General features: G+C 40.0%; 1 protein-coding gene across 3 annotated transcripts in view; it reads right to left on the reverse strand.

The window, feature by feature from the left end:
* The window catches only part of UBE2E3 (ubiquitin-conjugating enzyme E2E 3), a 60,079-nt gene extending 48,616 nt beyond the window's left edge, over positions 1 to 11,463 (reverse strand). Inside the window, exons 1-3 of one of the 3 annotated variants that reach the window (XM_010565802.1) lie at positions 11,412 to 11,463; positions 10,445 to 10,647; positions 8,223 to 8,273 (exon numbers count right to left, since the gene is read on the reverse strand). In XM_010565802.1, coding sequence (XP_010564104.1) covers positions 8,223 to 8,273; positions 10,445 to 10,638 — 245 coding nt within the window. In that variant the 5' untranslated portion in view covers positions 10,639 to 10,647; positions 11,412 to 11,463. Of the gene's footprint in view, positions 1 to 8,222; positions 8,274 to 10,444; positions 10,648 to 11,411 lie in introns of those variants that run through there. The other 2 variants (XM_010565818.1, XM_010565810.1) reach the window with 2 other exon arrangements.
* Between the last annotated feature and the right edge of the window lie 22 nt (positions 11,464 to 11,485).

An 11,485-nucleotide genomic window follows, 5' to 3' on the forward strand; every position in this document is an offset into this window, starting at 1 on the left:
TTCCTATATTTGCTCATGTCACTTTGCATTCTAGTCCTGTCCTCCAATGTGCCTACAACCCCTTCCTCCCCACTGTTACCTGCAAATGCAGTATTTATATGCTCTAGTCCAGTATCCACATCAACAATGAAAACATCAATTACTTATGACTGCAGCATGGTCCTCTACAGACCCTCTCTACAAATTCGTCTCCCCTGAAAGTGACCCACTGGTAACTACAGGTCACCATGGTGTTTCATCAAGGCAATCTCTCCCCTCATTTGTTTCCAAAAGTGATGCTTACAACAGTAGTTTCAACACTGTCAATTAAATCTGTATGAGTCCCTAAAAGATCTGGCCAGTCTGTTTTACAGTAAGTGCTATAAAATTAACAACTGCTTCAGCCACAGTTCTGAACTAGATAACAGTATAGTGCACTCTCTGCACAGGGAAAATTAATCCAAATTAATGCAAGCAGGCTAGGACTCGTTTATCACTAGCAGTTACTGGCTCAAAGTAAGGCATCAATTTAAAGTTACAGCATAGTTCCTGGCTAGCTTAATTGTATGCATGCTCCTGTCCTAGATGGCAGCTGGATATTCTTGCTCCTGCCTACTTAGCCCTGAACTCAGAAAACATGCTCAAGGTATTTTTCATTATGTCTGTATTACCTGTTTCGAAATGTTCCACATCTATGCAAGTCCTAGTTACATCAGCTCCAGGAAATCTCCACACATCAGTTTTATATGAAGTAGTCAACTCATTTTAAATAAAGGGTTTAATGTAGTTCAGCTGATTCTCTTATATTTGCACTTCGTTAATTTTAATTAAAATTAGGTGTCCCAACTCTATAAAAGTAAAGATCAAATCAAAGAGTAACCGATACACACAGACAAATCAGTCTGAGGGGGAAGCATTCAGTGTGCTAGGACCTTGCCATACATACTGTTTATCACAAACTAAATATGACAGGCTGGCAGTGGCAAGCAATGCACAGTTTGAGTGTAAAAAGAAATATAATATGCACAGCATATTTTAATCAGTTTTATCACAGACCCTAAAAGGCCTTTGTACAGTTATACAAATGGATATTAGAAAAGCAGATTTGTCCTTAAGTCTAAGAAGGACACATTACTTTGCGGTTTTTACAAGTTTTTGCACAACAATGTTTAAAGAATTGTTTAAAAAACTGGTCCAGCTTGGGCTCTTCTATTGTTTCCAGATAAAACTGACATAATGAGGGTCAGTTTTCTAACACTAGTAGCTACAGTGAAAAGTGTTTTAACTATTTCTACAACTCTGGAGTAGATAGTCAGGCATGATTTTTTTTTTTTTTTTGGTTTATTTTACAGTAACGCTAATGAAAAACAGTGAAGGATCTATACAACCTTTTGACTAACACAAAGACATTTAAGAGCATGTACAACAGCACTGTGGACACTGCTTACACAAGTGCCTAACCTGCAAATCTGTAGGCATGAAAACTTACTCCTGGGAGTAGGTATGTTGATTTGTGTTGCATAACCCTGTTGTAATTATGCCACTGAGATTACTTGCATGAGAAATTCACTGTGTGGGGGTTGGTAAAAAACCTTGGTTTATAGCTTGCAAGAGGTCGATATTAGCACAGGGGAAGAAAAAAACTTGAGGCATTTTGAGTTAGTGGATCTGTCATCTGCTCTGAACTGAAAAGAAAGTAATTTAAATATTCTCACAATTCAAAACATTCAGGAGTTACACAATCTTCCACTGTTGCATTTTTTTAATAAAAGCATGTTAAATAACAGTGCACTCTAGCTCTACTTAACACTTAAATGTTTTACTGAAATGCCTTTCTAAATTAGTTTCATCCCTACTCCTTAAGCAGTTTCACTGACTACTGGCAAATAAGGTAAAAGCCATTCTGCACATATAAAGATGGCAGAACCAGGCTGTTACTACAAATGGACAGAAATACAAAAACACCAGAATTCTGATTGCTGTGCTAAATTATATCGCTCCTTCCTACACTGACCTAAACTATACTCTTCTGGTAAAAAAGAGGGAGGGAAGAAAGAGAATGGAAGAAAATGCTTAGTAGAAATAATTTCAGATAAATCAAGGCTATCACTAGATAAACATATCTTTAAATCACTGTGAGATACTGATTTACATTCAGCAGCTAACAATGAAGGAAATGCTTTAGAAGGAACCGCAGGACTATGTTCAGAGCTGGACAATACTAAAAAGTAGTATTTCAATATTCACTCGAGAGCTACTTCAAACATGCTCTTACAGGAGTTGTGAATGCTTTTCATTGTATTTTTGTAACTGCAACTGCAAACTTCTGTATAGGGAAGGAAGTGTTAGAAATAATCGTGTGGGTTTGTGTTCTCAGAACCATTCTGCAAACTTCACTTTTCTTGTAGCATGTATTTATTTCTCAGTGGTGAGAAAGTGCTGGGCAGGGAGAGACAATAAAAAGTATAATGTAACTATCAGAAGATACATTATCAAGTAGAGTTTGAGTGAAGTTTTTTAAACTTTGCTCATTCAGCTTCAGCACAGGCATTTTTGCACATACTCAGAACAAACTCTCTTACATACCTTAACCAACTTCTCCTTCTATAGGGATCTATTTAGTGTTCACAGCTGGGGTTTTCACTGCAGAGGTGAAAACAAGCAAAACTGACACCTTTTTTTTTCTCAGTGAGACTCAATACTTAGCAATATGAAGATGTTTGCCCAATAAGAAATTAACAGAATAAACACAAAACTGGGGGACTGCCATTGAACTGAAAAGCCAACAGCTTGACTGGAAAAAAAAAGTACACATGAAGACTTCGACACACATTTGTGCTACTGTATAGGGGCCTGGTATTTGACTGCATTCAGAATATTCTTCCTCCTACTGATTTCAAAAAAGCAACAGAACTAACGCCTGGCTTTGACAAAGGAGAGATGGAAACTTAATACATTGGAGAGACAAAGGAATGGATTGACTTATTCATATCCTGGTGCGTCTGACAAAATGCTTTGTGTGAACAATCCCTACTCTGAAGGGAGGGAGGAAAAATCCAGCCGAGTTAGTTTGAATCACCTATTTAAACCATTTAAGCAAACTTGGATGATTTTTTTTCTTCTCCTCCCTGGGGAGAACTATGGAGTAATCACATGAATCTGCTTCACTTACTGACTGGAGTAGTCACCTCCATGGCAGAACTGGAGCAAACCACAGCTGTGCAGTAACATCTTCAACAGGCACAACTGTTTGCAGAGTAAACATTTGCCTATAACCTTACTGTAGATAGAGTATGTTAACAAAAGGAAGGCTTCTACCAGCTTAGCTGCGGCACTTTCCTCGCTAACACAAGGCTGCGTTAGCTCAAATCCAGCACTACCTCTGCACGTGGAAGAGCCTGCACCACCAGCACAATTGTTCATTGCTCCTCATTGTTTCAGACAGCTCAATTGAAAGAGCTTAAATTGCTGGTCTGAAGGATACCTTCACGATATTGCTTTAAATACATACTGCAATGCTTCCCCACTGATGGGGTAATAACCACAGTGAGACAGTTACAAACATCTGGATTCATGGGTCCATAACTAAACCAGTAATAGCATTCGTCTGCCAGGGTTTTGCAGGCATTTTTCTTTGTGTCAAGCTCCAGACCATGGGGTTGGGTTGGCAACACTCTGCAGTGTAGAATTAGCCCAAGATGTGGCAGTAATGAAAGGGACAAATGCAGTCCTAAGGAAGCAGAAGAACCCTGTATTAAAACAAAACCCCTACATGTCTTGCTCCCATTGTGCTCAGTACACATACTTCGGAGTGTTATTTTAAAATAAGTAATTTTAAAATTAACTACTCATAAATTATCAACCTACTTGCAAGTCAAAGAGAGGCTACAAACAGCAAAATCATCAGCTGCTACCTTTTGTAGTATTGCTCAAGAAATCACATTAGTATATATTAGCATACAAGGCCTGAAAATAAATAGTAATCGAGATAGTAATCCCTATCAAGGAAAATCTTTTCAACAGACCTATCAGGTCAGGCACTCACTAGCTAGAGGATGAGACAGAGCAGGGAGCCTTTGGGACGATTCAAGCAGCTCTCCCTTGGTAAGAATTCCCATTTCCTAGCAGCTACGAAGGAGGAAAGTTGTCTCTCTGACCAGTGCTCTAAGGCACGTCCTTTGTCCAGCCTTTCTTCTTTTTTTTTAACCACTTGCTTTCAGATGTCTGATATTTAATTTAACAAGGAGATTAAAGCCAACTGACAGAACAGACTGTAAAATGCATGGGAAAGATGCACTATCTTAACTCATCTCTTTTTAAACCACATGAATTAAGCTCTGAGTGGTGTTTGCTTTCATTTCCTGGCATGGGTGTTACTAAATTTACTTAATACTGGATTGAACTTCAAAAACTTTCCCATGAAGATGAACAATGATTAATTTGGGGATGGAAATGAGGAGGAGTGAGGGAAGAAGACAGGGAGTACTCATTTTTGCTATTGTGGATCAGCAGGTCAGCCAGGAACATCTAACGGAAGCTGCCATAAATCACGGTACCCCTGGGAACGGCCTCACTTGTGCCAACCCTAAAATCCAGGAAGTACAAGGAGCGTCAGAGCTGGCTGTGCCCTGCTCCACCTGAGCTGCAGCCTCCAAGTTGGGCAGGTCAGAACAGCAGCCGCAGATATAACCTTAACTACAGAGCAGTGACCTCTGATCTAAACAGTTTTATGCCATGAACTGAAAATAGTTATTCCAGGTGTGTCAAACCTATTTAAGAGCATCCCTGCAGCCCAGATTTGCCACGCATTACGTGCAAGATCTTTGCAGCATTTTCCCGAGAACGTATAACGGTGGGGTTTGGCACGCTTCCATACCTTGAAGTATGTGTAAGTGCTTGGCCATGGTTTGAAATTGAGCTGCCTAGGAGCAATAGGGCCAAGACCTTTTTAGCTTTGCTTTATGCTATTAAAAGCACAAAAGAAATTAAATACAGCACACAGCACCAAGTAGCACAGCTCTGAGTTAAGCCAGCAAAAGCAAGAAAAAACAGGATCAGACACCTGTGTCCTCAGTTTACCTATCTGTCCTAGTGCTGTGCTGCGTGTTGGACAGTAACTGACTCATTTCAGGCTCTTCTGTTGGACAGGAGAAAACATGAGGAGAAAGGAGTGCTTAATTTCCCTCCAACATCTTTAGTGGCTTAAAACCATATCTAATTTTATTGGGTTTGATGTTCTATCTTTCTTGGAAATCACACCAAAATGACAGGAATTTAAAGTAATACTGTATGTTAAAGAGTAAAGCTATCAGCGTAAAGATACTAAGTTTTATACTGGGTACCTCCAAGATGCAGTTCTTATTTGCTGCCCACAAACATGACAACGTGATGCATGACAACACAATTTTTCTAACAGTTCATTGTCCAATTAAAAGAATCAGAAATCAATCCCTACTGTTGAGACAAGCAAGCAAAAAACTGCTATTTAGACATTTTTCCTGCGCCTGTCATTCTGCTATTCCAGTGCCTAAAATAGAAGTTAATGTGCAGCCCAGGCCTGCTCAGCACACCCAGGAATGGGGCTCTCTTGGGGCTCCGCATTTTTATAAAACAGATGTTATAGCAATAAATATGAGTGTGGGAAATTTAACTGCTGAGGAAACCTACACCTCTTTTGCATGAGAATCACAGTGCAACCAGTTGGTGTCATTTTAAAGTAGCTAAATCAGCCACAGATCACTCCGATGGAATGACTCCACGTGCAGTTAAACTGGCAGGTGAGAAGTGGCAGCAGCTATCAGTGTTTAACACAGAGGAGTTCAACATACTTTTCAGTACTTGTACTGTACCCTATTAAAGTAACATTTAATGTTTTATATGTGATAATTCACATTTTTAAAATTGCTAATTTTTTATCACTTATGTAACTGAGTAACCGGAGTTGGAGTAATGTCCAAGAGCATCGGTTGTCAGTTGTGTTCTTGTGAAGCCTGCAACATGTGGACCGCAAATGATAAGGGTGTGCTCTAGAACTGGTGGATAACCAACTTTGCATGAAGAAATCTCTTTGGGAGAACTTATGACAAGGTTTTTTATTTTTAAAGCACATGTGAATATGCCCAAGATACACAAGCTTTTAAATGTTTGGTTTGGTTTGGTTTTTTTACAAATTCTTTTTCTTTTACAAGAAATGTAATAAGTAGCGTTCTGCTGCTTGTTGCATGATGAGCAATGAAGAGGTGTCATATGCCTGCTGTGTCAGTCTGTTGCCTAATCTGTGCTACTACACCCTGTAAGAAAGCGTGTTACAAGCTTCAACTGCTCTTCACATAACACACAGCTGCATTTACCTCCTAATACCAGAAACGCTCCTTTTAACAAGTCAATTCCATTGTAACGGTAAACCTTCGGGCACTGAAACTCTGTTCAAACTGTTCATCCTGAAAACCCAGAATTTCTGTTACAGAAGCCAATATCTCTTGTAAATATTTTTTATTTTGCAAAAGGTAAAAATGCACTCATCATACAGTTGCCATTGAGTAAAAGGGTTAAATTCCTCTTAAAAAATACTTATGGGAACAGAAGCACTCACTTCCTCACTGGCAAAAAAATAATCTTTTCCCCTACGCTCTGTAGGAGAGAAACTTGAATAATTTTAGACACATTGGGGGGTTTTCATCATTCTCAACAGCATTCCTGGGCATCTGGTAGTACCAGCTCACAAGACAAACTCTCAGCAACACTCTTGTGCTAATACGAGAGGAACATGTTTTCCCGAGGAACTAAATATCAGATGGTATTGGAGAGTGTGAGGGGGGAGGCTTCTCCTTCTAAAAGCCAAGCTGTAACTTGCTGTACCCGAAACTGCTACAATTATCTTTTTAGCAACTGTAACGCAAAGTGTTGATGTTCTATTTCATTTAAATACTTGTCTCCTACCATGCCTGCTTTGAGGATCCAAGTATAAAGTGCATGACCAACACAGAACTAGGTCCCAGTAATTTATTAAAAGTTATTTAAAACAGTTATTTAAAAACAAAACATCCCCCACCTTAAAAAAACCAAACCAAACCAAACCAAAAAACTTCAAACCCAACAGACATTTGCTCTCTCGACAGAGCTTGCCTCTATTGAAGAGGGAGAGCCACTGACCCTGCGTGCAAATACATCAGGCTGCCACAGGCAATCTACAGCACAGTCCTTAGGGTAAGACACCTTTACCACAAACTCAGTAAAACACAGCTCTGGTTAGTCCCTGCTCTCACAGACTAGTCAGATAGGAGAACAACTCACATTTTACTGAATTTGCAAGACCTGCACCAAACCTTTCCAACTATTCAAAAAGCCAAACAATTCCAACATAAAATCAGAAAGCACTTCCAGCATTATTTTAAACATGTACAAGGCTCGCTGTTACACATCAGCTATTAACCTGAAGGTACCTTGCAGTCAGAAATCTTACTGAGATGCATCAAATAAAAGCAACATTATTCAAATGTAGCTTTACTGCAAATCTGAACACTGGATGCTTACAGCTAATAAGAATTTTTATGCATCCTTTAAACAAAAGTAAAACATGCAAAAGACTTAAAGAAATTAGCTAGCTATGCTACTATTAACTTTCTTACAGATCAAGTGCTCCAGTTGCCGTCACTTTATCAAAGACTAAATCACTCAATCTTCCAAGCTTACAATTTCATTTTCTAAAACCTTACAGAAGTGTCTCCCAAGTTGGGAACTTCCTTAAAAATATTCTATATCAAGAGTCTACAACTTTGACCAACGGACACATAAATTTAAAGGCAATACTTCATTTCATCTAACTGTTAAGCAACATACTAAGAGAAAGCATATAAAAATCACATATGGTTCTTTACTTCAGAATGAAGTGATAACCCTATAAACCTGGCACTCAAAAAGCCAGTTCAAACTACATGCAGACATTAAGTTGAAAGCTTCAGTGGATTCTGAAGTTCACATAATGAATGTTTCACGAAGGCAGTGACCAGCTACGAAAAACAAACCGAATACACTTTACTATGTACATCAATCACTAATGACTACGCCTCCAACATGCAGGCAAAATAGCAAACTTCAATATCAAACGTTCCCTATGCTTGTTCAATCTGCTGTACACAGTTTTTGTCTAACAGTCAGCAGCTGTAAACACTAAGTTTCCCATTTGTTAGCCTAAGCACATTAATCTCCTATCACCATCCACAATTTAAGAAACCGTTACATACCTGCAGTTAGGAGGAGGATCAAGGGTTATTTCAGCTAGCTCCTTCTGGATTCTGTTGGTGAAATGAGAACAGACACAAAGCATTTGAGATAGTCTATAGAATAAATCAGGGAATTACACTGCCCTCTACCACCATGCAGTTAAATGCAAGATTGGCTTTGCCTTCAGTAATGCTAACATGGCTGCTTCCTCTTTGTTCTCAGAGGCATAACCCAAATCCCACAGCTGAGAAACTTTGCAGCTTTTTTCCTGCTCCACGCTCTATGTACGCAGAACACTTATAACTGAGTTGGGTAGAAATGTCCCACAAGTATTCAGAAAAGTAACTCTTTTTCACATCCAAGCACTTTTTACCAGAGAGATTTTCTTTTCAAGCTAATATGCAAATGAGGCAAGGGGCGGGGGGGGGGCTGCACAGGCAGATTTGACAATGACTTTAAACCAGCACTACAGACCTGTGACTGAGGCTGAAGAAGTGAACCGTGCTGGCAGCAGACACACTCTTTTCACAATATTTTACCTATTACTTTGCAGTGTGTTTAAAAAGTGGATTTGCAGATCTGCCAGGCTGTTTTCTGTTACTGGAATAATCTCTCTGGATCAACTTTGCTTCTCTCCACTCCTTCTGCTGTCTTTCCTCCCCCAACCTTATACAGTAGCTGTATTTACATGACAAAAAGTGATATAATAACTTGAAATAATCTGTGCTTAGCTTTACTCTATTACAACCATTCCCAAGGTGTTAAGATCCGGAAGAGGAATACCAAAAACTTTTTGTCAATTTAATTGTTTATTCAGGTACGTAAGAGATGTAATTTCAAAAGACGCATGGTAAATTCCTCTTAAAAATATCAAATAAGACTTCTCTTCAGAAGAGCACCCATACGAGCAAGACCATAATTTCACGTGAATAGCAAGTGTTAAAATATGCACTAAGAGAAACTGCTCTGCACGCCCTTGCACTAGCACCAGTAAGTTCAGGCAGACAAATTAACTATTTGACATGTATGGAATTAGACTTGCAACAATTAATTGAAATAAAGGCAAGAGGGGAAAACTCAGTCTCGGAAGCCTGCATCTCAGGCTTTTCAAAAAAGATAAGGAATAACAAATTACAAAGCCTCCATAGTAGCTCCAGAACTTTTCTTTCATCAGCTAGTCCTATTTTAAAGGGTTTCTTTAACAAGCTCAAAAGTCATCAAAGCCCCCCAGTCATACTCTGCAGCAATTTTAACACATTTCAAGTATAAGTAATTACTGAATTTAATACAATACAAAATTACTAAAGTGTTCCTAAAAGTTAGAACCACAGTATTCACGCTGAGTAAGCAAAACCTGAAGCTACTACGGCTACTCTACAGCTTTTTTCTTGCTACAGGATATTTGCAAATGTTTATAAAGAAAAGCAGCTCCAGGGAAAGGACTGGAAAGCTACATCTCCAAAGACCACTGGAATCAAGGGATTTAGAGTTTGCTTATCTCACACAGCTGAACTTACAGAAGATTATCAGAGCACATGTCTTGAGAGCTGGACTGCCAGTAACCTCACATGCAAATAAAAATGCCACAGATATAAATAAACAAGGTTTCTGAAGATTTTGATACTTAAAAGGTAGAGGCTACCTGTAGAACCCCATGGTTTGAATCTGCAGATCCTAAGGGAGAAAACTCGCCTAAGTTTCTCCTGAAAGAACTGCAGAACGAATCCATTCCTTCAAGGTGTGCAAGGCTCTCCCATGCACTGACATGAAAAGCTAGTCATAAGGCCCACGGAAGCCACTGGGGTTTTGTGCCTTCTTTAATTAAAGAGCATTGCTTGTCATCAGTCTACAGACCATAATAAAATACACCAGGAGGACTCCACCCTATACCAATCAAGCATGGAAACCTAACTCTGAAAAAGACAGCCGAGGCTGACGCTCTCTTGCGCATTTCTGCAAATAGGGAAGGTATTTAGGTGCCCCCCCAGCCAGCCTGTAAGTTACCATGTTCTCAAACAACTCTTCAAAAGATGTATGACAAGTCTGTGTAATTATTACCCAAGTAAGACTTGGATTAATGAAGATACTGCCTGGCAGGCTCCTGTACTACAAAAGTTGGTACTTTCTGCTTTCCACCCAGCTTTACAAGAAGAACCCCCCCTGCCTTGAAAAGCGCAATGCAAACACCGTGCCTCAAAATACTGTGCAAAAATACTACGGAATGTTTTACTGTCCGCTTTACCTTTTAGCACTAGTAGATAGCTTAGCAGTAGTTTTGCTGGATAGTTTGGTGTTCTTCTTCTGCTGGGTGGCAGAGGGTTTTCGTTCTTCTTGCTCTTCGGGTTCGGGTGCAGGTGGATCCCTCTGATCGGCATCTGAACTACCGCTGCTGGTACTCGGACTTTCATCGTCTGACCTCTGCCTATCACTGGACATCGTGGGGAGCTTTTTTGGGGGAAGGAGAGGAAGTGAGGCAGAGTAAATACAACAGGCAGGACTCTCTCTTGCCATTCCCCAAGTTCCAGAGAACACTTGAATCGGTGACAACTCCGTTTCACTGAGAAATTAACCAAAATATACTTCTTTGTCTCGTCCCCAAGGGCTGCAGTTTGACAGCTACAAAGCAATATTTACACTTCTGAAAATACAGATATTTCCAATTTTTAAACCCACTCGCATTTTTTTCATACTTCAAACAATATGCCAATTGTCGACTTTGTTCTAAGGCATGAGACAGATTTAGCAGGGTACTTAGGCAATGAACATTAATAACTTATGACACATTGTAAATAACAGACCTCACTGAAAATGTTTTTTAAAAAGTCACTAATACCCTGTAAATATTTACACTGGAGCAGAGCATTTTATTGGGTCCAAACGCCAGATCCCCCCTCTCCCCCTCTCTCTGAGAAAATATATTGCCAATAACACTTGGGCTGATTTCAGATGGAAACGTACACTTGCTCTGTGCATTTAAAGGGCTGGGCTGGGGGGGGGGGGGCCCAACCACGACACAAAACGACACGAGGGTTTTTTTGTTGTTGTTGTTGTTGTTGTTGTTGTTGCTGTTTTAAAAGGGAAAAGCCCCGAGATGCATTTAAAGCAACTCGGGCGGCAGCAGCCCCGGTTATTTACATGGCCAGCAGCGAGAACTGCATTTGGCCACCACAGAGCTGCCGGAGGGGGAAGAAGCATAATTCAAACTGCACCTTCTGCACAGCTCTCCCCGCCGCCGCTCCCCGCGCCGCTCCACCAGCCAGACCGACATTTTTCCGCCGATCGC

The sequence above is a fragment of the Haliaeetus leucocephalus genome, unplaced genomic scaffold, assembly GCF_000737465.1.
Source record: "Haliaeetus leucocephalus isolate CR32 unplaced genomic scaffold, Haliaeetus_leucocephalus-4.0 Scaffold1, whole genome shotgun sequence".
Classification (NCBI taxonomy): Eukaryota; Metazoa; Chordata; class Aves; order Accipitriformes; family Accipitridae; genus Haliaeetus; species Haliaeetus leucocephalus.